We start from the raw sequence: 26,736 nt of genomic DNA, 5'->3' as shown, positions 1-26,736 counted from the left end.
TGTGAAATGATTAAAGCTGATGGTTGACAAAGTAATGTTTGATAGTAAGGAATAAGAGAGAAGAAGATTATATACTATTTGAGGGGATATATGATGTAGTATGCGGCCAAGTAAGTAACATGTGAAATGGCGGCAAATTAAAAAACCTCGGCTGTAGATGAATCTGGATTAAGTAGACTAAACGAGTGAAACGAGTCTAGTTGAGAGTGGGAGGATTCTAGAGAGTGAGAGGATACTAGAGAGAGTAGAGAGTAGAGAGTAGAGAGTAGAGTCTACTGTGGAAAGCCCCAGGTAGTTATTCTCAATCAGCTCAATAATGGTTTTTCAAAGTCTGGAGTAAGTATGATTAGGTGAAGCAATCGAACCTGTCAGTGCTGCTCCACTATCGAGCAGAGCGAGATAGTGTCGATATAGTCGGTGGCAGCTAGTGTCGATAGTGTCAATGACAGCTAGTGTCGATATAGTCGGTGGCAGCTAGTGTCGATAGAGTCAGTGGCAACTAGTACCAATGTTGTCAGTGGAAGTTAGTGTGCTCCACTATCTCGCTCTGCTCGATAGTGTCGCTCAATAGTGTCGCTCGATAGTATCGATTGGAAATCGAAAAACGGGTATTTTTTCCTTTGTTTTTACCTCTTTTTCAGATTTGACCGTTGAAAATATTTTTTTTAGTAAAAAGTTCTTAAAATAGTAATGCCGATTTGGGAACAAAATTCCTAAAAAATTCTAGATTGTTTATCATTGACAATTTTATTCTTTTTTGGTATTCTTTTTCCCGACACAACTACACTATCGCGCAGAGCGAGATAGTGGAGCAGCACTGACTAGCTGTCACCGTCACTATCGAGCCTCTTTACAGCCTGTTTACTGCCTTATGACACTATCTCGCTCTGCTCGATAGTGACAATAGTACCGGTGGCAACTAGTCAGTGCTGCTTCACTATCGAGCAAAGCGAGATAGTGTCATAAGGCAGTAAACAGGCTGTAAAGAGGCTGTAAAGAAGTCGCAGAGGCTGTAAATAGGAAATAAACAAGCAGTAAAGAGGCAGTAAAGAGGCGGTAAAGAGGCAGTAAGAGGCAGTAAAGAGGCAGTAGGAGGCAGTAAAGAGGCAGTAAGAGGCAGTAAAGAGGCAGTAAGGGGCAGTAAAGAGGCAGTAAGGGGCAGTAGATAAGTGGTAGTAAATAATAAGTGTTAGTGGCTCTGTGGTAGTGGCTTTGTAGTAGTGGCTCTGTGATTAGTGATTAGTGTGCTCCACTATCTCGCTCTGCTCGATAGTGTCGATAGTGTTGTCGGTAGTGTCGCAGTAAAAAAACCAAATTCATCCATGGTTCTTGATATCTCATTTAGCCTTTTTCATGTGATACAAAGTAAACACTAAGCAGTAAAAGAAGAAGATGCAAATGCTAGAGCCTAGAGACTAGAGCAATAAACTAGAGGCCAGAGACCAGAGGCTAATGACTATACACTATTGACTAAATAGAAAAGTATTTAAACATGTTGATGTAAAATTTGTATCAACTTGATTAAACATTTGCATCAACTTGATTAAACATTTGCATCAACTTGATAAAAAATTTGTGTTTTTTCTTCTCCATTATTTTCTCGGCTTGAGCTTATTAATATTGTTTCTACTATTTATCACATTCATTATTGAGCAGTGCGAGATAGTGTTGATAACAAACGAGCAGAGCAAGATTGTGTAGTTAGTGTCGATAGTGTTGGTGGCAGCTAGTCAGTGTTGCTCCACTATCTCGCTTTACTCGATAGTGTCGCTAGTCGATAGTGTAGTCAGTGTTGCACCACTATCTCGCTCTGCTCGATAGTGTCGCTCTGCTCGATAGTGTCGCTCTGCTCGATAGTGTAGTCGCGCTTTACCAAAACTAGAAACTAAATACGCACATTCTTCGGCTAAAGGGAAAAAATCTTCCCCAGTTAATCAGTGTTGCTCCACTACCTCGCTTTGGTCAATAGTGTATTTGGGGTAAAATTCTTTACCAATAAAACGGCATTATTAAAGAAGTTGAATTGAATAACGACAATTTTGAACAATCAAATGGGCCTCGTAATAAAATGACATGGGATATTACCATGTCAACTCACTAATACACACTCCTTCTCTCTCTAATTCTCATTCTCTCACTCACTCACTCTCACTCTCCTTCTCCCTCTCTGTCATTCTCTCCCTCTCTCTCATTCTCTTTTTTCTCCCTTTACTTGATCACTTGCTCATTTCTCTCTTGTCTTTTCTCCTTCATTTCTCATTCCTCATTTCCCATTTCCCATTTCCCTTCATCCCTTTTCTCCTCACCCCCTTTTTTAGTTTCCCTTCTTTGCCGTTGTGGGAATTTTTAGAGAAATCATCTGAAAAATAAAAATCAAAGAAAAAGAAAAAGTAATTATATACTTTGGTTATTATCGCTGGTATTGCTATAAGGGCTATAAGGGCTATAAGGGCTATACAAGAGAGCTATACAACAAAGCTATACAACAGATCTATAAAAGAAAAGAGCTGTTAAAACTGTTATTATGGTTGCTGATTCAATTACTTATCATCCAACATTAACCAAGTTGGTCAAATTCTGGGACTCAACACCCCAAAGAGAGAAAAGCTTTAGGTTATTAGCCTACTTATCGCGATTCTTGAGCTATTACTGCTATAGAAAAGGCTATTCAAAGGAACTCATTGATATGTTTGCCAACTTGAAAAACCAGTTTTCCTTTATTAGGAAAGGTATGAGATTCTTTAAACCCGTGACTCATTTACAAGCTGCTTCAAGGGCCTATGACAATAAATTATTAGACCCTGTTTTGCAATTTACCACAATTGTTAGAAATTTGAGTTATGCTGCTTATTTGGGCTTTGACGGTTTGATTTTTGGTAAAATGTTGGGCCTCGTTAATAAATCAAGAGTCCCAGATGCTGCAACATGGGCAAGCAGATTCTGGTTACTTGGATTGGCTGCCGGTATCATAAACTCATTAAGAATCATCTACTCATTGAGCTCGTATGAACGTAGTTCAACATCATCCGCTGATGAGAAAAACCAAGCTGACATAAATGATGTCAATAACAAATTGTACATTGCAAAGAGAAAATTGGTGTGGGATTTGTTAGATAGCTTTATTGCTTTGAACACCTTGAACTTTTTGCACTTTACTGAAGGTGATATCGGTTTAGCTGGTGTTCTTACTTCGCTTATGGGCTTGGAAGATCAATGGAAAGCTCAATCAATTTAAATGTTCTAATAGATGGTTTGGTGAAAAAGCAAACCTTTAAGAAGCAAGATTTTATAGATTTTATAGCTTTTAAACATTGTGAAAATTTACTTTCTTGTTGTTGTTGTTGCTGTTGTTGCTTGCCCTAGAGTAAACCCAGACCAGTAATACTTAATTACCAACCGTTTCAACTCTTTCTCCAACTCTTCTTTTTCCAGCAGTGACTCTATCAATACCAGAAGCTTGGGTATATCTTTATCTAGTACAATTTCTTCAACTCGATGATGATCATTTTGCACTTTTGCTTTCAACAAGTCATATTGAGCAATTACTTTATCATCAGGTATTAAATTCTTCTGCTTTACATAAAAATCGTAAAGCTCGTGCCAACCTAAACTTATTTCCTTATCCATACTTGGTTGTAAGCTCTAGTTTTATGGATCTCATGAACCTTCTTCTTCTTCTCCCCATACAATTAGAAACGGTAATTTTTTAAGCTCATCGCACTGAGCTTTGGTTCTTTTTTTTTCACCTCATCTCATCTCATCTCATCTCTTGAGAGACTGCCAGTGCTTTAGTCATGTCAGAGGTGAACCAATTGAGACTTCATATTGGTAATATCTCCCCTAAATTAAAAGAAAACAGTCAACTTTTAAACCTTCGAATACTGAAATTTTGTCAAGAGATATTATCACCATTGGAGTTTCATACTAAACCACTAGAGTTGAAATATTTCGCATACATTACCTTGCAAATTACTAGACAAAACTATGAAAAGTTGAAACAAGCTTTGAATGGAGTTTTATTCATGGGGTTGAAACTTACCATAGCATTGGCTAAACCAATATCTTTTCAAGAAAAGCTTCTGCATCTGCATCTGCATCTGCTTCTGCAGCACAACATGGTAAATCAAAGGAAATTACATGATAAAGAGGTGAAGAATAACAAGATTGCCAAGTCTAGAATTGATCGAATATTAGAGTCTCAAACAAAGTACCCTACAAATTCCATTACTTCCACTATAAGAACTTCACCATTCCCTTTTTTACACGCAATATATTCGAAATCAGAACATACATTTAATAATATATCAGCCACTACTAAAAATCAACCGCCTTCACGTAGACTCAATGGTGCAACATCATACGGAGCAACGGTTAATAGCTTGATATACAAGTACCGTAATGGAAAATCTCATGCAGTGATAAAAGGAGTTCATCGTCGTACACCAAGGAAAAATCCTCATTTACAAACATTGCGTATATTGATCAACGGAGAACTTAAGATGATCAAAAGTTTCAAGACGAAACTTTGGGGAGTGGAGAAAAACAAATCTTTGAGGGACTTGACTTGGATGTTTGATTCCCAAGTTGGCTGGAAAAGTGGCGAGGGCCATTTAGTCGAGGCTGTTGAGAAATCATGTGGGATTAATGGGAAACAGGCTTTATTGTATGGGGCAAATACCGATAAAGTAGACAAGGTTGGAAACTCGTCAGTATCGGTTCCTTATAATGATGAAGGTGATGATGACGATGAGAAGAAAAGGAACAAGGCTATTTTAGCTTCATTTTTACAGAAGTACGATTTTGATAAACCAATGGGTGTCGAGGACTATAAGGATAAGGAGGACGAGGAAGAAACACAAATTGAAGTTGATTCAAGAGGACGGAAGAAGGTGCAGCATTATGATTATGAAGTTGAAGGGAAGATTGAAAATGAGGAGGAAGATGAGGAGGAAGATGAGGAGAAAGACGAAAAGGAGAAGGATGCTGCTACGCAAAATAATGGAGTGGATTTCAATCAAGAATTGTGCAGACCCAAAGCAGAAGTTCATTATGATGAAGATGATGAGGGGAATGATATACTGGATTTGGACACCATTGGGAAGGAATCACCTCTATCAAAGCCGAGAGGTTCTGCTTTGGTACAGGAGGAGCCTGATCCTGGAGCACCAGTTGCTGCAAAAACTCAAACTACAGAAACCTTGAGATCCATTTTCAATCCAAATACTTCACTCTATAGTCACGACACGATAGATAACTCGCAAGAAACTACATTTAAGCTCGCTTTATCTGACAACGACGAGGACATAGACCCAACTAAAACCGTTTTGCAACAAGAACAAGAGATGGAACAAGAAAGACTTGTCAAGCAAATACAACAACAACAACAAAAAAACTTGATCGAACAACAGCAAAATGAACGCAAGAACCAATTTGGATTATTCTGGCCTCATTTCGAATCACCATTCTTATCTACACAATCACAGCTTGCAAAAATTGGCTCAGTTGACGACGAATTTAAGTTCATGTCCGTCGTTAAAGGAGCCGATACAGAAATAGAAACAGAACCATACGCAACCAACAACAACAAGGCTAACAACAAGGCCAATGACGATGTCGAGTCCGCTTATGAGCAATGGTTCTGGTCCGTTCGTGGTGAATATACCAGAGAATGTAAACGTCGGAAACGAGACTTGTCGCGACAATTGCGCAAGAAAAAAATGACACTGAAAAATTAGCTCATCTCATCTCATCGCATCGTCTCATCTCATCGCATAAAGGATGTAATAGGGTTAACCATTCTGTAATAAAGCTTTACTTTTGGGGCAATGCCGCTTGTCAAGAAAGATGATGAGTTAGATTTGGACAAGAGGCCAAAGTTGACGTTAATGAATGTGCTTTGGGATATATACAATGGTTGTATAGCCTTGGTAATTGACCCCAGAGCAACGAGAATAACGTATCCGTTAATTGTTTGTATCTCATCGCTTCTTGTCAAGATTGTCATTTATAAAGTGCCATATACGGAGATTGACTATAGCACGTATATGCAGCAGATAGCCAAGATAGAAGATTACGGAGAGATTGACTATTTGGAGATTTTTGGTGATTCGGGACCTATTGTGTATCCTGGTGGCTTTGTTACTATATATCTGTATCTCAGATGGTTAATTGGTGACTCAATTGTAGATGCGCAACAGATATTTGGATACATTTATGTTGTTTGTGTTTTGTTTGCTTGTTTGATATATAGTCAAGTGTTTGATATTGCGCCATGGCCGATTTACTTGTTGTTGTTGAGTAAGCGATTGGTTTCGATATATGTGTTACGGTTGTTTAATGATTGTTGGACGACTTTGGCTATGTTGGGCACTATTTTGTTATTGCAACAAGCAGCTGCATTGAAGAAGAAGACGAGCAGCAGCAGCAGCAGCAATGGTAGTAGTGATAGCAGCAGCAGCAGCAGCAGCAGCAATGGTAGTAGTGATAGCAGCAGCTGGAGAGATGACTGGTTTGATTTGAGTTTTTTCTTGAGTTTGGTGTCTGCCGATTTGTACAGCATTGCCATATCAATCAAAATGAATGCATTGTTATACCTTCCTGCATTTGTTATTATTGTTTACTTCCTAAACGACGAGAACTTGGTGAAATTTTTAAGTATCATGGCGGTTATTCCATTGATACAAATAGTTATGGGCTGGAAGTTTTTACTACCGCTATATAACGACGACAAAGCAAAGGAGATTAGATGGAACTATATTTCACAAGCATTTAATTTCAAAAGACAGTTTCTTTATAAATGGACAGTTAATTGGAGATTTCTTTCCCAAGAAATATTCTCATCTCACGCATTTGCAAAGATATTGTTGATTTTCCATACAGTGATTCTTTTAATATTTATATTTACTAGGTTTTTGAACTCGCGTGTTTCAGGTAAGCTGATTTTGCAATTGTTTAAAGATGCCTTTAGGCCATACTCAACAATATCACCTAACAATGTATTCAATAATCGGTTAGTTGCACCACAGTTGATTTTCTATATTATGTCAATAACCAACTTGATCGGGGTGTTGTGTTCACGATCATTACATTATCAGTTCCTATCGTGGTACGCATGGTCACTACCTGGATTACTATATTTAAACTTCCCCGTTTATTTGGGTTTACCAATTTGGCTTGTTCATGAATGGTGTTGGAATGTTTTTCCTTCTACTTTCTTGAGTTCAATTGTTTTGGTTTCTGTTTTATCTATCGTTTTAATTATGAGTTGGTTCAATTTCGATAAATGGTTCCCACTGCAGCAAACTTTGGATGAATATAATGCATGGAATCAGAAGCAAAAACAAAAGAAGGAATAAATAGAACGGGGATGGTTTGTAGAGGATAACGTTATAGTAAATATCAAGTATAGAATTGATGGCGAGCAGGATGGATGAAAGAAAGAGAACATTTACATATTGCCGCAAACAACACTCTCCCATTTACACCAGGGGAAGGATGTACTAAGCTGTATCCTTTGTCACCCTTAACATTTGTGACTCTAGATCAATGTACTAATAATACATTTATAATTAAACACACACACACACACATATCTATATATATATATATATATGTATGTATTGTGTAAAAAAAAATCAAAGAAATAGACTCTTATTCAATAAGGTGGAATCAAACGATTCTCTTTTCTCTCTTTGATGAAATATGGTGAATATGATCAAACGATAAAGAAGAAAAAACGTAAAAAAAAATAACTCGTCAATACTGGGTATTGTATCTGTCCATATAAGAATGTCTATCTTTCTTTCTTTCTAAGAAATTGTCTTTGTTTAATAATCGTCCTGCTCTCAGTCCCGTCCTCCACTCTCCTCTCCTTATTATTTACTCCCCATTTTCAATAGCTGATGAATCCACATTCAATTAAATCCGGTTAATCCATTGTTTCCACTACTTCCGTTATGTGAATCATTTAAGCCTCCAATGACACTACCTCCAACAACCATACCTACATCATCTTCTCCCCATAATTGATTAATATCGAAATCCAAATCGTCAAATGCTGTGGTTGTGGGATTACCAAACACGTTTAAAATGGTGCCATCACCACCGCTGGCTTGTGTTGATGCAAAATTATTACCATTAGCATCATTTCCCTCAATGGTACCACCAGTGATTCCATTGCCCAGAATGCTGTTATTGCTTGAACTATGTTGGTTCGGATGCGGGGTGTCTGCTAATAAATCAACATTGAATAAATGATTACCATTGTTTGGATCTATAGTAGGAGCGGAGGCTGAAGCGCCTTGGATGGATGCCAAGTCGGTATCGTCTTGGAAAGATGTAGGTTGCGTTGTAGTTGTAGTTGTAGTTGTAGTAGTGGTGGTGGTGGCCGTACTATCATGAGGTACTGTTGCCGATGGTACCAATGAGCTCTCGAATTCATCCTCATTGTTCTGTTGTGATTGCGAATGCGACTTTTGCTGTAATTTTTGTTGTTGTTGTTGTTGTTGTTGATGTTCCGTTTGTTGTTGTTGCTCTGTTTGTTGTTGCTCTAGTTGCTGCTGCTGTTGCTGCTGTTGATCTTGTTCATGTTCACTTTGCAAGCTGCTACTGCGGGACTCTTCTTTAATCAATGCTGATTGTGGTTTCTTCTCACCATTTTCCTTACTCTGCTTTGCACTAGTTGATGAAGTTGGTGCGTTTTGTTTTCCTGGTGATTCAGTAACAGTATTCATCTTTCTCTTTTTCTTGTTGTTCTCCAGTGAACCTAAAGCCGGTTCACTTAAAGGTGTAAGTGGTGTAAATTCCCTTTTGCCGATATTTGGAGTGTTCGAACCTCTTCTTTGCAGTGTAGGCTGGGCCAGTGCTGATGCTGATGTTGGCGCCGATACAGGTGCAGGTAGCTGTTGCAGAGACTGCTGCTGCTGCTGTTGCTGCTGCTGCTGCTCATTACCGGCACTGGAAGGTTGAGAAGCTAGTAGAGTGTTCCCTTGATTTATACTCTGCTTTCGACTTCTCTTACCATTAGACTCTTTCTTAATTTTCTTATTTCCCATTGCGGGACTCTTGCCAATACTTGTCAATGGTGAATTGTTGGATCCAGCAGGAGAGTTTTTCAGACTATACTGGCTTGAAGGCACTGGTGCATGAAACATAGCAGGAGTTGGTTGTTGTGACTGTTGCGGACCAGCCATCTGCTGTTGCTGTAGCTGATGTTGTGACAATGGGTGTTGAGCCATACCCATAGTCATCAAATTAGTTTCAGCGCCTCCTCCGGTATTTCTAGCTATTTCCAATCTTTTTTTATTCTGCTTTTCCAACAACATTAATTGGTTTTGATAATCCTGTAAAGCATTCATATTTCTTCCATTAGCAGGATTCATATTTGAAGGTGCATTCGAATTACCCACTGATGTTCCAGTCGTATTCCCATTATTAGCACCAGCTGCTACTTTACCAGCAACAGCAAACTTATTGTTGTTTCCGTTATTACTGTTATTACTGTTATTATTACTGTTATTATTATTATTATTATTATTGTTATTATTATTATTATTGCTGTTGTTGTTGTTGTTGTTGTTGTTGTTGTTGTTGTTGTTGTTGTTGTTGTTGTTGTTAGTGTTATTGTTATTGTTATTATTATTGTTTTTCAAACCGGCTTGAGAAGAATTCAACCTTACCATTTGTGGTACGTTTTGACCCTGCATTGGAGTGGCTGCTGCACTACCAGTAGCTGGTGTTGGCGCACCTTGTGGGTGGAACTGCTGTGGTTGGTGTTGTTGTTGTTGTTGCAAAAACAATTGCTGCTGCAATGCCATATTGGGATTGGCTGCCATGGTATTCATCATGGCCTGCTGCTGCTGTTGTTGTTGTTGTTGTTGTTGTTGTTGTTGCTGCTGTTGCTGGCGCGGATCCATATGAATCTGCCTCTGAGAAGCAGCAGCAGCGGCCGCAGCTTGTTGTTGTTGTTGTTGTTGTTGTTGCTTCATCATGAGCATCATACGTTGCTGATCTAATTGTGGATTTGAGCCTGGCTGGTTATTTGGAAGTTGCTGCTGCTGTTGTTGCTGCTGCTGCATTTGCTGATTCATTTGAAAGATTTGCTGCGCATTAGGAGGCGGTCCCATATTGGGAAAATTTGCTGATGCTGCAGAGTTTGATTGTTGCTGATGTGACGCTGGAACTGGATGATGTGGCGGTGCACTGTTTGGCATAGTTGCAGACGGCGGATTTGAAAATTGACCAGAACCATTTTGAAGGGGAGGTTGCCCTTGAGCTTGAGCGTGAGCCTGAAACTGGGCTTGTGCATGAGCTTGAAACTGAGCTTGAGCCTGGGCTTGAGCTTGGGCTTGGAGTTGAGCCTGAGCTTGAGCCTGAGCTTGTGCCTGAGCTTGTGCTTGCGCCTGAAGTTGTGCTTGAGCCTGAAGTTGTGCTTGAGTTGGCGTTTGCATTTGTTGTGACTTAGCATGCAAGTGTTGTTGATGTACATGAGGTTGAGCATTTGCCTGTTGCGGCTGTTGTGTCTGCTGCGGAAGAATATGTTGCATATTTTGTTGTTGAGGTTGCATAAAATGCTGCTGTTGTGGCTGTTGTTGTTGGGGTTGTTGGGGTTGTTGGGGTTGCTGATCAAGCTGGGGCTGCTGTGAGAGCTGCATCGCACTATGTTGTTGTTGTTGCTGCTGTTGTTGTAGTTGTTGCTGTTGTGGAGGTGGTTGAAGCTGATGCTGCTGTTGAGGAACATTTGCAATGGAACCCGGTATTGCCATTGCCATTGACAATTCTTGCTGTTGTTGTCTTTGTCTCAACAATTGTAGTTGATAATACTTGACTGCGAGATTATTGACGTTCTTTGGATCAATGATATTACCGCCTCTAGCGCCTCCATTTTTAGCTTGAAACATATCCCAAAACATTTGCCACCATTCGTATAAGAAACTATGCGGTAAATCCATTGCCAACGATGTATTTGGTAAGCTATTATCCTTTAAGAATTGCAGTAGTTGGGGAGGTGATTGCATCATTTTTTGAGGCGATGATGTCGATGACATTGTCCCGTTATTTTGCAACTGCTGCTGTTGCTGTTGTTGTTGTTTGGTCGTTTGACTTGAAGGTATTGAAGGTACCTCTGCCTCATTAACGAATATTCTAGCTGTTTGTGATAATCGATTTTTGACCAAAAAATCATAGATATAAGCGTTCAATAATTGTTTTGCGTTTGTGGCACTAACATCCGAAATGTTTCTGCTAAATACCGGGGATGACAATGATGAAGATGACGAAGATGACGATGCTGAAGGGTCTGTTGGCTTATTGCTTAGCGGCGTTTTTCTATTTCCATTAGATGTAGTTGTGCCAGTAGTGGTATTGTTGTGGAGATTTGATGAAGATCTAACGTTAGTATTATTCATACTAAGTGGGGGGAAATAAGACTGGCTAGGTTACTATTTGTATGGCCAATATTGCCAGGGGATGCTCAGTTAATTTTGTATAGCCAATATTGTATAGCCAATATTGTATAACCAGTATTGCCAGGGATGCTCAGTTAATTTTGTATAGCCAGTATTGCCAGGGATGCTCAGTTAATTTTGTATAACCAGTATTGCCAGGGATGCTCAGTTAATTTTGTATAACCAGTATTGCCAGGGATGCTCAGTTAATTTTGTATAACCAGTATTGCCAGGGATGCTCAGCTGTTTAAATCCACTAAGTTTTTCACTTTTTCAGAATCTCCAGTTTCTCAGTCTCAAGTCTCGTCTCAGTTTTCAACTAACTCAATTTTCAAATATTCAATAATTCGATAAATCAGGGTTCCTCCAACTCTAATTCTAAACTCTAGCTTTCAACTTTAAAAACTCTATCTCCAACTCTATCTATGATCTTCAACTCTATCTATAATCTAGCTTACTTGCCACCTTGTCCTAATCACGTTTAGGTGTTTCAAAGAATACCTTCTCTTACAAATAAACTGTTTTATCTATTAGAATGCTTTTTCGCTGGATTGAATTGTATGAGTGAGGCGCTCATTCTTTTGAGAGGCGCACCAGAAAAAAAAAAAAAAGAGTGCGTGTATTGAGGCAGAAAAAAAGCTCCACTATTGAGGAGCCCACTATCGAGCGAAGCGACATAGTGGAACAGCACTAAAGAGCAATAGTCTAATGTAATCTGAAGAGCAATAGTCTAATGTATCTGAAGAGCAATAGTCTAATGTAATCTATATAGAAGCAACAGCGCCAGCTGTTGCTGATCAACATTGAAGAGCAACAGCTTAATGTATTCTATATAAAATGTAATTTATATAAAATGTTAGCTAACTACAAGGAGAGGGGGAGGGGTTAGAGGGGAGAAAACTTTATAGGGCCATGAGGTAAACTTGTGCGGGAAATCTCTCTAAAGTATTGCTCGAAACAAGCTGCCAAGTGTTGCTCGATAGTGGAGCAACACTTTGTAGCTTGTTACAACACTTTGTAGCTTGTTACAACACTATCTCGCTCTGCTCGATAGTGTCGATAGTGTCGCTCGATAGTGTCCCTTGATAGGTAGTGTCATAGTTAATAAAATAGAGGCTAGGAAAGAAAAATGTCAACTTTTAGACATTGCTGTCACTTACATTTAGAACAACTTACAACCATATTGGTTATAGATAGACTACTGTCTAAATGAAGAAGCAATCCTGATCCCTTGTCAAGTAATTTTCTACCTTGAGTCGCAAATACAAATCTCTAGCTTGAGACCCAAATACAAATCTCTAGCTGCAGTATTGAGGATATGAGAGGCAATGAGATACTGGCGGGGAATCTCTACAAGTGTTGCTCCACTATCTCGCTTTATTTGATAGTGTCGTATTCTGTCTTTTCTGGTAGCTTATTCTCACTAACTCTACACAATAATAATTAAAAAACTATAGAGATATCCGTCATACCTTTTACAGATTTATTAAATTATTCTATTAGCCCCCTATCGATATCGTATGATTACAGTGATGATCAGCCAAACTATTCTTTTTATATAAAGATCTCACTCATACTTACTGACGGGTCATGATATCTCATTACATTTACTGACGGGTCATGATATCTCACTCATACTTACTGACGAGTCATGAGATCTCACTACATTTACTAATGAGGGTCATGAAAACCTTTATTGATAGGTAGTGTAACTATAACAATCATCTTGTCAATTTACAATTTACACTTTTCTCTTTATTGGGTAGTGTAGAATTATACAAACCCGTGTTGCTCGATAGCTACAAAGTGTTTGACCAGAGCGAAATTATGTCAGTATGGTCCACTATTGAGCAGATTATGTCAGTATGCTCCACTATCGAGCGGAGCGAGATAGTGTCGTTTGTGCCTTTTTGAGCTTAGACGAGCCACAACTTAATCTCAAATCTTTTCTCCTGCACTAGCAAGCACAGCGAGCTAATGTAGAACTAGCTTGCTGCACTGTTAGTGTAGATCAATCTAATATCTTCTAATCTCATCTATACCAAGTAGAAGCGACCCTGACTCCTGCGACATTATCAAGCAGAGCGAGATAGTGGAGCAACTCTTAGTAACTTGTTACGATAGCTTGTTACAACACTATCAAGCAGAGCGAGATAGTGGAGCAACTCTTAGTAACTTGTTACGATAGCTTGTTACAACACTATCTCGCTCTGCTCGATAGTGTTGTTTGCTTTTTTTGTATTATTCTTTCCACATCGTTGTCATCAATAAACGTCAATTCAATTTGGTATTGTTTGACAGAGTAACAACATTTTCATTCTCTTTATTCTCTTATTGCTTGAATTTGATTGAGCAACTCAAACTTTTCAAATCTTAAAACCAAAGATGTATTAGGGGTATTAGGGGTATTGAATCTTTGACTACTTTAGAGATATGCATTACCAACTGAGTTTGATTGCAAAAGTATCGGTGGCAGCTAGTGGAGCCCCCTAGGGAGCGAAGCGAAACACACGGACGGGAAATCTCTACAAAAGTGTTGCTCCTAGTGTAGCCCCCTAGGGAGAGAAGCAGAACACACGGACGGGAAATCTCTACAAAAGTGTTGCTCCTAGTGTAGCCCCCTAGGGAGAGAAGCAGAACACACGGACGGGAAATCTCTACAAAAGTGTTGCTCCTAGTGTAGCCCCCTAGGGAGAGAAGCAGAACACACGGACGGGAAATCTCTACAAAAGTGTTGCTCCTAGTGTAGCCCCCTAGGGAGAGAAGCAGAACACACGGACGGGAAATCTCTACAAAAGTGTTGCTCCTAGTGTAGCCCCCTAGGGAGAGAAGCAGAACACACGGACGGGAAATCTCTACAAAAGTGTTGCTCCACTATCTCGCTTTGCTCGATAGTGTCTTAGTGTCCTAACTTCTTTACCCATCAATTGGTTAAGTGGCGGCGTCTAATATTAGTAGGCTTTTTTTCACAGCCCCCTAAACGAAAAAAATCCATACGAAAACGTTTTTCGTTTTTTTTCCAATTAGTTTTTGATTAATAAAATAGATTCGGCATCAAATAGTAAAGAGCTAGCCGCCCAATTGAGGTTGAATGAGAAAGTAGAGACCAGACCGAGTCAAGTATATACAGTTATGAATTCATTCCAGCTGCCACTGGCGCCTTCGGTTGTGTACACTTTAAATGGAGGTGGTGAAAATGGCAATGCTAATGCCAATAATAGTAGTAGTAGTAATGGTGATGTTGATTTTGATGATGATGATGATGATGATGATGGTATGCCCAAGCTAACATATTCACCCCAAAACCACCCGCACAGCTCGTATAGACAGAATAACATATTCACTTCACCCAAGACATATCAACAGAATACGTTTATAGATTGGAGTCGCGAGAAACTACTCATTCCACATCATAATTCCTTGGGAAAATCGATATCTTCTCATCTCAATATTTCTGAGAAATGGTTCACGGTATTGATACTGGCGATCGTTCTTGGTTATATCACAGCAGCATTGGATTTGGTTTCTGTGTTGTTAAACGATGCAAAAAAGGGTTTATGTTTTACAACGGGGGAAAATAGTCAATGGAGTTTATTGAATCCGTATCTGACATGTTCTAGTGATGGTTGGTACAGTTGGCTGAGATTATTGTTTGGATTCACTGGTATAGCAAGTAATGCATTTGTTAACTTCCCCATATACTTATTGTTTGCCATTGTGTTTGTTCTCATTGCATCATATTTGACCATTAATAGAGAACATTCTATTCGGCAATCAGGTATACCAGAGATAAGATTGATTATATCTGGTTTCAATATGAACTTAGCAACCTATCTCGGATTGAAGACATTGTTGTATAAGATTCTCGGGTTGACGCTTGTTGTTAGTTCAGGATTATGGTTGGGCAAAGAAGGTCCCTTGGTTCATGTTTCATGCTGCATTTTCAATATAATTTACGAATTTGTCATCAATTTCAAGACAAAGGGATTCACCGTAAATAGAGCCAATGAAGCTATAAGAAGAGAAATATTGAGTGCAGCCACAGCAACGGGGATATCTGTAGCTTTCAACTCTCCTATTGGTGGAGTGTTATTTGTTTTGGAAAGTATGCCCAGTTACTTTGATCCAACAAAGATCATGTGGATTTCATTTGTCTCTGCAACAATAGCGATTATTGGACTAACTGGATTTAACTCATTTACAGATGGCAAGGGGAATTTTTTGGAACAGGATCTATTTCAAGTCAATTTTGGTAATTTTAGTTGGTTATTTATGGAGGTTGTACCATTTGCCATCCTTGGTTTTATTGGTGGAGTTTACGGGTTTTTATTTATCAACTTGAATCAGAAATTTCAACAAAGGCTGATTCGTCAAAAGGTGCAAATGAAATTGGCTAGTTTAGTTAAAGCTGATGTTAAATGGGGACCATACTTGGAGATTTTAACTATTCTTTTAATCACAACAATTTTGAACTTCCCATTAGAGATTTGTAAATTGCCAATGAATGCTTATTTGAAACTATTATTCAAGGAATGTCCCAAGGCAAAGGCAGTTGAAGGACAATCAAACGCCACTGATTTCTTATGCCAAGCGTCGAATGGAGCCACATTGGTCAAACTACTCTATATCATAATCCAAGGCTTTTTCTTGACAAGTTATACATTTGGAGTTGATCTTCCTGGAGGGGTATTAATGCCATCTTTGGTCCTAGGAGCCAGTACAGGAAGATTCATGGGAATCTTGAGTCAAATTTTGCAATCAAAATTCAAATGGGACTCCTTTGCTACATGCACAGAGAAATCGTGTGTTGTTTCCCCATCTTCTTATGCAGTTATCGGGGCAGCTTCGTTTATGACAGGTATCACCAAGCTTACCATGTCAGTTGTAGTCATTATGTTTGAAATGACAGGTGCCGTGTCGTATGTTTTGCCTATTATGTGCGGAGTAATGACTGCAAAATTTGTTAACGATTGGCTCTCGCCTTCGAACATCTACGATACCTGGTTACAGAACAATTTCAACCAAAGTGGTAGTACCGACTTTGCGGGAGAGGTCAATGAAGGAAAAGGTACTGGTTTAGTTTCATTTTCAAATTTGACAACAACGATTAAATCCAAACTTCCCGATGTTACGGTGAAAGCGTTGATGAAGCCCTTGCTGGATGTTAAATGTTTGTGCTTGATCAACGAAGAGGAACAACCATATACTGCTTTTTCTTTGTTGAGCTTTATCCAAGATGATTGTCATGAGGGTTACCCGTTAATCGTGAACCACAACAATCCAATATACATTGGATACACATACAAAACAGAGCTACTCAAAAGGCTCAGTACAATAGACCAAAGGGATTCTTTTCAACCAATATCCTTTCAAGTGGACAAATTACCAAAAAGTGCGTTATCGATGCAATTACATTATGAACGTAAACTTGCCAATTTTATAGATTTGAGTCTCACGGTTGAGCCTTCAATATTATACACAAACGACTTATCACCAGCAATACTCATCCTTGAAGAATTTGAAAAACTACATTTAAACCACTTGGTCATACTCGATCCTGATAATACAAACGACGAAATAATGTCAGGATTTATCGATAGATTTATTCTTGCACGTACTATAAACGATAAGTTTGGCAAGTTGGCCAATGGATTGAACGATTTCAAAACTATAAATGAGTACAATCTACAAACTACCGGGAGAATCGAACATTATGGAGAAGAACAAGAAGGAGAAGATGATGATGAATTCATGATGCTACGCTTGCAGAGAAAAAGCATCGAGTTGATTACATAATCAATCACTAAAAAAAACTACAAGTGTGTGTGTTTGATTACATAAGTAGAAAGAACTTGATTATATAAGAACCAACACTAAGCATAGCGAGAGAGTCTATCGACTACACTCTCTATGGGCTATAGACTATCGCGCTATAGGCTATCGAGCTATAGTCTATCGACTACTCCTTCTATAGGCTATCGAGCTATAGGCTATGGAGTATAGCGAGATAGTCTATCAACTACACCCTCTCTATCTTCTCTCTATAAACTATTGATGTGTATATTACTCTCTTTCTATCTACTCCCTATCTAATCTGTCTCTGTCTACTCTTTCTCTCTGGACTAGTCTCTCTATCTACGCTCTCTAGACTAGACTCGTTTCACTCATCTAGTGCCTCTTTCTCTCCCTAGTGTCTAATAAGTGCTACTCCACTAGCTCGCTTCGCTCCCTAGTGTCGTCTTTTTTTATCTACTCTTTCTATCGACTATCTCGCTTTGCTCGATAGTACAACCTACTCTCTCTTTTCTCTACATTCTACTCTCTCTATACACACCTACTCTCTATACACACCTACTCTCTATATACTACTCTCTCTATCTACTCTCTTTCTTCTCTCTACAGACTATTGACTAGTCTCTTTCTCTTTCAACAAGTCTCTTTCTCTTTCAGCTAGTCTCTTTCTACTCTTTCGCCATCTACTTTTTCTATCTACACTCTATTTACTAGTCTCTCTCTTTCTATTAGTCTCTATCTACATACTCTCTTTTCTCTGTTAAGTAGTCTCGTTTCACTCGTTTAGTCTTTCAATCTGTTTTCTCAATCTATTCATTCTATCGACTAGACTCTCTTCGCTCATCTAGTCTTTTTTTGCACCAATTTGTCTCAAACTTAATAGTACTTTAAATATCACCACCAACAACCAACCTCTACATACTCGAGCAAAGCAAGAAACTATATATCTACTCTCTCTCGACTAGACGAGTGAAACGAGTCTAGTCTCTAGTTTAGTCTCTCTCTTTCTCTTTCGACTAGACTCGTTTCACTCGTCTAGTCTCTAGTTTAGTCTATATATCCACTCCAATAGCTCTTTGAGCTATTGTCGCCAGTTACTCGCTGGCAGTCAGTGGATGCTCCTCCACTAGCTCTTTGAGCTATTGTCGCTAATATTATGTGATTACATAACATAGTAATTACATAATATATTACATAATAATATTTTTTTTTGACGCGTTGACATATTTTGTTTTCTTTTTTGCGACAATATTTTGCGACACGAAAACTCACAACTATCACCGCCACCACCAGCCACCACTACCACTACCACCACTAGCGCCGACGTTGACGAGTGGAATTAGCTAGGTACCGGCTTGATATTGTTGTGAGTCTAGTACGGGGTAAGTGAAGAACAAGCTAGGGACAAATGTCGAACATGGCAAAAAGTATTTTGAAGGATAACACGTTGCCGCTTTCTCAAAACTCTCGAAGGGTTTCATTTGCACCAGAAGTGACATTACATCAATTTCCTGATTTGTCTAATCGTGGTAACAAGAGAAGAAAGACTGATGGTGGGGCGTATATTGAATGGGACGGGAATTGGAGTCCAGCGTTAGAGGCTGAAAACGATGACGATAAACCATTGAGTGATAGTTCTGACGAAGCTGATGAGCTTGAAGAGGATATTGTGGAGAAGGATATTGTGGAGAAGGATATTGTGGAAGAGGATATTGTGGAAGAGGAGCAAGTGAAGATAGATGCAGATGATGTTTCCGTGCCTGAATATGTGCCTCGTATCACACATGGTGGTGACAACATGCAATCCATTGAACCAGGGAAAACACCTAATAATGACAACTTACCTAGTCGACCAGGTTTGGATGATGAGGAAATGACAATGGAGTTTACCCAAGCCATGCCAAGAGGATTAGATACAGGCGAGGAGAGAGAACCAGCAACAACGGGTGAAGAGAAAACGACTGGAATAGGCGAGACCGAAGCTGATCAATATACAATGGAATTAAAGGAAGTGGAAAACAGTCCGAAAAACTCAGAAAGCACAGGCGACGAAGAGCCCGAAGTCCCTCAAGATATGGAATTGACTCAAGGAATACCCCCCATCACAAAGGAAGTACGTCTAGAATTATTGCTGGAACATGGCAATGAAAACGAGGAAGCCGAAATAGATATAGGAGAAACGGGACAGGATATGGAACTTACACAGCCCATGAGAGTTGATAAATCAACTACTGAAAACAGTCTGGGAAATAGTCCAAATACAATCAATGAACACAGCAAACCATCCTCCCTGTCACAAAAGAATAATGGCGAAGGTAGTTTACAAGAGAGTGACGGGGAAGGCGATTCACAACCAATGGAAATTACAGAACAGTTCAAACTTTCTCCTATACAAAGGCCTACATTGCTTGATCCTGTTTCACCTGAATCTTTATCAGCAACTAATGGAGACGAGGAAAATGAGAAGATTCTTATTTCTGAGGCCAAGAGTAATGACATTAATGAAGAGCAACATGAAAATGTACATGCTAACTCCATGCCTGAAACAAAAGTTAATGCTGAGCTAACAGATGCTGAATCAACTCCCCGAGAGCAGGTGAATTTAGCTCTTCCTCATAAAACCGACGAGGAAAAGCAAGACGACGATGTTGATGTAGTGCCCATTGAGACAGAGACAGCTACAACTAACACTCCCGAAGTAACAGTGGAAGCAGGTGACGTTCCTAAAAAACAACAAGATTCGATACTATCCAAATTCCTTCAAGATATCGGTGTACAATTTTACATTGATTTTGATCTTGAAACAGAACCAATATTGCAATTGGGCGATATTTCAATACACGAACAACAACAACAAGACCAAGACCAAGACCAAAAACAACAAGAACAACAAGAACAACAAGAACAACAAGAACAACAACAACAACCGACACTACGGGATTTCATATTAGCGAAACCATTCAAAGACTTATATGCACAAAACGAATTTTGCTGTCAGGAACTTCTGCAAAACATTAGCAAAAGCGATGTAGAGTATGCCGAGTTTCTAAAAACTATGGAAATCGAACCTATCGAAAACATCAAGCTCTATTATAATGGTGATGAGCAAAAGCGAGCAGCTATGAATTTTGGATTTCAAACAATGAGAGATTATACTATCCTAGAAGGTAAGAGAAAATGGTACACGTGGAAAATTGAATTGACACGAACTGTGATTGAAGCTTTAAATATACAATACGACGAATTAAACAGCGATAAGAATCTACTTACACAGGATGTTGAAATGATAACAAAACTAGCTGATGATTCAAGAGCATATGTCGATTCATTAAGGGTAAAAGTTGGCAAAATAGTAAAAGCTAAAGCAGAGATTGGGAAATTGTCAACTGATGCATTACAAACAGTAAAGAATGAATTGAGAAAACGTAAATCAGAAATGGCTGATATGCAAATGGAGTTAGAAGCAAAACAGAAACAATTGATTGAAATCGATTTCAAGATAACTGAAATGCAACTGGTAAAATTGCAGAAAGATCGAGATTTGAAAGACCTTGAATTTAAATGGAACCAAGTACGTGAGTTCTCCCGTGCTGAGATTGATGATATTCGACAAACATTCAAGTTCCTTTCTACATTCACATTACTTGAATATGTTTCTACTCAGGAAAAATGTTTGACATTTATATTGGACAAATGCTTTGAAATGAGATTTGACTTTATTGATAACACTTTAGACTACACTGTAATAGATAACCAATTGCATTTCAAAGAGATGATGGATTATGTGGAGCAATTCCCCAAGATTACTGCATCCGATATCAAGATTGTTGATAAGTTTCTTCAATTTAGTCGATATTGGACAAGTTTAAGAAGGCTAGACCGCCAATTATATCAAATTGCTTATAAATATCCTGTTGTGATAAATAAACCAATCTCAGGAGAAGACGAAAATCCGCCGTCTCAGGAACTGATCCAGTTTGTCATTCAATATTATGATTTCGAAACAATGTTGGAAATCCCCATTCACGGTTCTATACCTGTTTCTTCACTATTACAATTTGAATCCAAACTACAATTCGAGGTCTCATCCGAGGTTCTTGAGAATAACCGCATCTTTTCCGTCATGACTAAATCGCTTGGGTTTCCTACACTTGCTAGCTTAACTTCTTCAACCACCTCTGTATAATTTTTAAATATTCTTAATTTTACATTTTTAAGTATATATATATATCATTTAATTCTTTCTTTCTTTTGTATTCTTCTTAGTGAGTAGCTCCCAAGAAAATAGTAGCACTTAAGCAAATCACCATCACTGCACCACCCCAAATTGCCAATGCTAAACCTCCATACTTGCACAATTTATCCAACTTATCTAATTCAGTAGCGCCATTCATTGGTCGTATTAGAAAATATCCAAACACACCAGGTAAAATAAACGATATCGAAGTTGATCCCGTACTTCCCACAAACGCCAATACTTTAGCTAATGAAGTTACCATAATAGCCACTAAATAACTTAATACCACAATACACGAGGTAATAATGTAAAATTTCTTTGATGTCAACGGCACAACTATTGGATCGTGTCCTTCACTATCTTGCGCGCCCTCCATTGGTGTAGTCAGAATAAAAGATTCATCTACCATATTTGTTGAATCAGTTAATGAGCCTATACTCTCAATATCTGAACTCAATGAGGTATATACACCATTATTAGTGCTTCTTCTTTCTGTGGTATTATTGGTGGAGGAGGAGTTTGCTGTTGTTGGTGTTGTTGGTGTTGTTGTTGTCGTTGTACCACTTCGCTTTGAAGGAGTTGATGATTCTACACCGTTGGTTATGAAATGTATTACGTGATTAATTGAGCCACGGCATGGGTGACATTGTAATGGGAAGGATAAACTCACCATAATGACAATACATAAACGTCCAATCAATGACGAAATGGAGTTTTTGGGATACATTGATATAATGTTTGCATTTACGTTTGATCCAAATGTCAAATATCCTAGAATTCCAACAACTAAATAACTGGCCAATGCGATACATATTGCATTTCTAATGATTAGATTCGATTGTCTTGTCTGAGATCCATCTTTATCGTGTGGTTTCAACTCATTAATTATCGCAAACATGTTTTGATGGCACGTATAAGCAAACACAAACATGGGAAATGATGATAATGTCTTTTGGAAACTTATTGGACCAAACCAAACAATGTGCTCTGCCGGATGGGGGATAATCAGTCTTGCAAAGACATTGCTACCATTATTAGCGGCAGCAGAGGTAGTAGTTGTGGCGGAGAGAATACTTGAGCCCTCCTTAGTGATCAGCAAAGCGATATATTTCTCAACAACTAAACATATCAAATAAGCAACTGAAAATAATGCAATAAAACTGGTATATTTCAAACTGTTCAATTTTTTGAGGTATGATAAGGGAGTAACTACAGCCGCCATAAAGATGGTTATCCAAAAATTCCTATGCATAAGTAAATTTGACCCATCCATCCTCAAAGTCTCCATTATCTTGGGCATCAAGTCTCCAATCACCACAAGGTAGGATACACCGACCCCAAAACATTTGATAGATATAGCTAAATCAAACAAGATGGATAATTTAGGGTAGGTCAATTGTGCCAAGCTAAAGTATGATACCGAGCCTCTTTGCTCAGTGTACTTTGCAACTTTATTCTGCAAGTATAAACCAAATGCCGAGGTGAATGAGGACCATATTATTAGCATGCAACCAAAAACAAGACCGTTCTGCGCTAGACCATAGGGCATAGCTAGTATACCTGCACCGATTATTGTGTTTAATAAGTTAATAGTTCCTGATTTTATCGTTGCCCTGCCCATTATCAATAACTAAAAGGAAAATAGAATATATTGTTGAGGCGGGGGGGAAGTTAAATTAAATTATGCCAAAGTTGGGTTCTTTTTTGGGGGGTTGTTTCTCACAAAACAACAACTTAAATGTATTTAATACTTGGAAAACATATACAATTGGTGAAAAATCGCCACTAACCTTGCTTGGTGAAGAGTTTTGATGTTAAAAAGCTCAATGTTACAGTGGGAAAGAAGCCTGGTTAAGGTTTCTTTCATCGCGAGAAAATTGGTTCGTTAATAATGTCGTGGAAGAACACGACATTGATATGAAAAAACGACATTGACATGGGAAAAACGACATTTAATGTCAATGTACAGAATCTGGGGTAACCAGACTATCGAGAGGAGACTACCGAGAGGAGACTAGACGAGTAAAACGAGTCTAGTCGATAGAGGGACACCTTGAGATAGACTACCGAGAGGAGACTAGACGAGTGAAACGAGTCTAGTCGATAGAGGGACACCATGAGATAGTCTATAGAAAGAAGAGAGAGTAGATATAGAAAGAAGAAAGAGTAGATATAGAAAGAAGAAAGAGTAGATATAGTCTATAGAGAGAGTAGATATAGTCTATAGAGAGAGTAGATATAGTCTATAGAGAGAGTAGATATAGTCTATAGAGAGAGTAGATATAGTCTATAGAGAGAGTAGATATAGACTACCTCATTTTGCTCAATAGTCGTTTCTACAATAAAAGACCGAATCAACTATAACTGAAAACTGATCATCATATAGTACAAACAAATGACACTACGAATACGATAAAATTCCAATCCCCTCTCTCTCCTCTTCCCCGTCCCTAATTTTCACAACTTTACCTTCGGCACTCACTGTTGACGTGTCACTGTAGATGTGAGTTCTTGCAAAATAGCCAAATATATATATAAAAAAGGACTAAAACAAGGGTTTCAAGTGATTAGACTACACAAAAGAAAAAAAAAACACACTCCAAAGTCAAGCTAATGGAAGTATAGTATTTCATCTCCTTCTCTCTCTCTCTCTCTCTCTCTCTCTCTCTCTCTCTCTCTCTTAGAATACTAACCATCCAAGAAGGAATGCAATCAAGATCAAAACTAAAGCAAATGGCAAAGAAACACCATTGGCGGCTAAATCACTATCGACAATTGCCGCAACTGGTGAACGTGAAGCAGCAGCTTTTTCGTTTTGGTCTAATTTGCTAGACAAAGTTTGAACCTGTCTAGCCAAGGCCTCCAATTCACGTTGAACTGCTGAAGTTGCTCCCTGTTGTTGTGGCTGTTGAGTACCGTATCCGCCATTGTAAGAACCTTGATAACTTGGTTGTTGGTGAATTTGAGGCTGCTGCTGCTGCTGTTGTTGTGGTTGTTGCTGTTGTTGTTGTTGTGGTTGTTGGTAACTAATACCACCAAAACCATTGTTTAAGGATGAAGTATCATTGAATGATCTGCTGTGAGCACCGAAATCATTAGAAGACTGGCTGTAAGAAGCATCTCCATTTGGGTGGAATGGTTGTTGTTGTTGTGGTTGTTGACCATAGCCACCTTGGTATCCTGCATTGAAGTTTTGAGTAGGGTGTTGTTTCTCTTGTTGGTATTGTTGCTGAGGAGGCTGTTGTTGTTGTTGTTGTTGTTGTTGTTGTTGTTGTTGTTGGTTATGAGTACCATGGGATCCAGCAACAGCAGCGGCAACAGCGGCAGCAGAACTGGCACCAGTATTAGTACCAGCTGCAGGAGTACCATTAGGTACGTTAGCGGTAGTACCGGTACCAGCGGGTTTTGAGTCCTGCTTGTCAGGGCCAATTACATAACTGACTCTTAACTTTTTAGAGACAACTTGGCTTTTATTCTGACTTTCCAATTGGGACCATAATTCACCAACTTTTACTGGATCGGTTTGTGGCAATGCAGGAACTGAAACTAATAAGAATTTGTCCTTACACTTGTAGTCTGAAGGTAAAGGTTGAGAAAATCCTTGTAAAATGATTGAAATTTGTAAAGTTTCTCCTGGCTGAACAATAGAGGCATTTGGTCGAACACAGTATAATTTTGGAGCCGTAGTTTTGACTTTGAAAGCCAAAGGCTGGCGGGTTGGGTTTGATAAAGTTAAATACTCGGTTGTTTGTTTGGTAAAGGAACCTAGAAAGGGGAGTTAGCATGGGGTCATAGAAATAGAATCAGAAACAGAAACAGAAACAAAAACACCAGCAGGACCAGCAGAACCAGCAGGATCAGTAGGCCCAGCAGGATCAGCAGGACCAGCAGAACCAGCAGGATCAGTAGGACCAGCAGGATCAGCAGGACCAGCAGAACCAGCAGGATCAGTAGGACCAGCAGGATCAGCAGGACCAGCAGAACCAGCAGGATCAGTAGGACCAGCAGGATCAGCAGGACCAGCAGAACCAGCAGGATCAGTAGGACCAGCAGGATCAGCAGGACCAGCAGAACCAGCAGGATCAGTAGGACCAGCAGGATCAGCAGGACCAGTAGGACCAGCAAGAGCAACAAAAACAGCCAATTTTCCCATATTGAGGAATGGATTGGTGTTGCTCTTTTGCAGAAAAGCCCAGCCTCAGCACAGTTTCTGTAGCAGTCTCTACAGTATAATGTCTGTAGCAATATCCGCAGCATAGTCTCAATAGCACAGCTTCAGAAAAATAGTTCCTGTAGCAGTCTCTACAGCACTTGCTTTGAAATATTTCCTGTAGCAGTGCTATAGACAGCTTGAGTAAATAGTTCCTGTAGCAGTGCTATAGACAGCTTGAGTAAAATAGTTCCTGTAGCAGTCTCTACAGCACTTGCTGTGAAATATTTCCTGTAGCAGTGCCATAGACAGCTTGAGTAAATAGTTCCTGTAGCAGTGCCATAGACAGCTTGAGTAAATAGTTCCTGTAGCAATGCTATAGACAGCTTGAGTAAAATAGTTCCTGGAGCGACTGCTCTCTTTCTCTATCGACTAGACTCGTTTCACTCGTCTAGTCTCTACCTGTTTCTGCAATAATTAGTATCTGAAATTGGCCAACATACCAGTAAACTCTAATGCATTTGGAGAAACTTCCATTTTTAACTAATAACTCTCTAAAGCCTGAATGACCAAAGTTTGCAAAGTGAGAAAAAAAGAGATTAATACTAAGCACCTAGAAAGAAGAAAGATACCTATGGCTATATATTTTCTCAAATTGAAAATTTATATTCAACTTATGAATTTCGAAAATGTTATGTAGAGAAAAGTAAGCTTGACGTTTTCACCTTATTATTTTTTTTTTTCTCCTCAATTTCAAGGGTAGGCCTGGTTTTTTGGTTTTTTTTATACGATAAGTCACAAGTAACTGGTATTATGGCTTAGTGAGATCGAAGAGGAAAGAGGGCAAGAGGAGGCAAACAGAACAATAGAAATCAGAAGCTAAGCAAGCCAGTATAATTAACCAATTTTTTTTTTCTTTCCCATTCTTTTAATTATCTTAATTGAGGTATTTCAGAAAAGTATACTTATAAGGAATTTTCATCATTTTTTTTTTTTGGTAAAGTGAAAAATTCACATTAAATTACCCAATCCGGTAATTCCATATTTCATTTTCCTTTAACACATGAAATAATACGTTTTAACCCCGCCAAAGGCCTTCAACATGGGGTCTC

General features: G+C 38.9%; 8 protein-coding genes across 8 annotated transcripts; 4 read left to right on the top strand and 4 right to left on the bottom strand. All coding sequences in view use genetic code 12, as the record gives it.

Annotated features, from left to right (window-relative positions):
- Window positions 1-2,524: 2,524 nt before the first annotated feature.
- PEX11 (Pex11p) lies at window positions 2,525-3,235 on the top strand (the record flags this gene model as incomplete). Its single annotated transcript, XM_049325532.1, has 1 exon — window positions 2,525-3,235. One exon carries the CDS (start codon window positions 2,525-2,527, stop codon window positions 3,233-3,235), a length of 711 nt encoding a protein of 236 aa, XP_049178812.1.
- Window positions 3,236-3,321: 86 nt separating this feature from the next.
- On the bottom strand, window positions 3,322-3,627 carry KGF56_004124 (uncharacterized protein; the record flags this gene model as incomplete). Its single annotated transcript, XM_049325531.1, has 1 exon — window positions 3,322-3,627. One exon carries the CDS (start codon window positions 3,625-3,627, stop codon window positions 3,322-3,324), a length of 306 nt encoding a protein of 101 aa, XP_049178811.1.
- Window positions 3,628-3,794: 167 nt separating this feature from the next.
- KGF56_004123 (ALG3) lies at window positions 3,795-7,355 on the top strand (the record flags this gene model as incomplete). The annotated part of the gene is made up of 2 exons (XM_049325530.1): window positions 3,795-5,652; window positions 5,857-7,355. 2 exons carry the CDS (start codon window positions 3,795-3,797, stop codon window positions 7,353-7,355), a joined length of 3,357 nt encoding a protein of 1,118 aa, XP_049178810.1.
- Window positions 7,356-7,913: 558 nt separating this feature from the next.
- On the bottom strand, window positions 7,914-11,405 carry FLO8 (Flo8p; the record flags this gene model as incomplete). The annotated part of the gene is made up of 1 exon (XM_049325528.1): window positions 7,914-11,405. The coding sequence occupies one exon, from the start codon at window positions 11,403-11,405 to the stop codon at window positions 7,914-7,916; it is 3,492 nt and encodes a 1,163-aa protein (XP_049178809.1).
- Window positions 11,406-14,576: 3,171 nt separating this feature from the next.
- Window positions 14,577-17,240, top strand: KGF56_004121 (uncharacterized protein; the record flags this gene model as incomplete). Its single annotated transcript, XM_049325527.1, has 1 exon — window positions 14,577-17,240. One exon carries the CDS (start codon window positions 14,577-14,579, stop codon window positions 17,238-17,240), a length of 2,664 nt encoding a protein of 887 aa, XP_049178808.1.
- Window positions 17,241-18,645: 1,405 nt separating this feature from the next.
- On the top strand, window positions 18,646-21,423 carry KGF56_004120 (uncharacterized protein; the record flags this gene model as incomplete). Its single annotated transcript, XM_049325526.1, has 1 exon — window positions 18,646-21,423. One exon carries the CDS (start codon window positions 18,646-18,648, stop codon window positions 21,421-21,423), a length of 2,778 nt encoding a protein of 925 aa, XP_049178807.1.
- Window positions 21,424-21,499: 76 nt separating this feature from the next.
- KGF56_004119 (aspartate/glutamate transporter) lies at window positions 21,500-23,095 on the bottom strand (the record flags this gene model as incomplete). Its single annotated transcript, XM_049325525.1, has 1 exon — window positions 21,500-23,095. One exon carries the CDS (start codon window positions 23,093-23,095, stop codon window positions 21,500-21,502), a length of 1,596 nt encoding a protein of 531 aa, XP_049178806.1.
- A 1,059-nt stretch (window positions 23,096-24,154) lies between these two features.
- KGF56_004118 (phosphatidylinositol-binding protein) lies at window positions 24,155-25,627 on the bottom strand (the record flags this gene model as incomplete). The annotated part of the gene is made up of 2 exons (XM_049325524.1): window positions 24,155-25,239; window positions 25,324-25,627. 2 exons carry the CDS (start codon window positions 25,625-25,627, stop codon window positions 24,155-24,157), a joined length of 1,389 nt encoding a protein of 462 aa, XP_049178805.1.
- Window positions 25,628-26,736: the final 1,109 nt, after the last annotated feature.

The sequence above is a fragment of the Candida oxycetoniae genome, assembly GCF_023343755.2.
Source record: "Candida oxycetoniae strain CBS 10844 chromosome Unknown scaffold17, whole genome shotgun sequence".
NCBI classification, from domain to species: domain Eukaryota; kingdom Fungi; phylum Ascomycota; class Pichiomycetes; order Serinales; family Debaryomycetaceae; genus Lodderomyces; species Lodderomyces oxycetoniae.
This window is presented reverse-complemented; position numbering and strand designations above follow the sequence as displayed.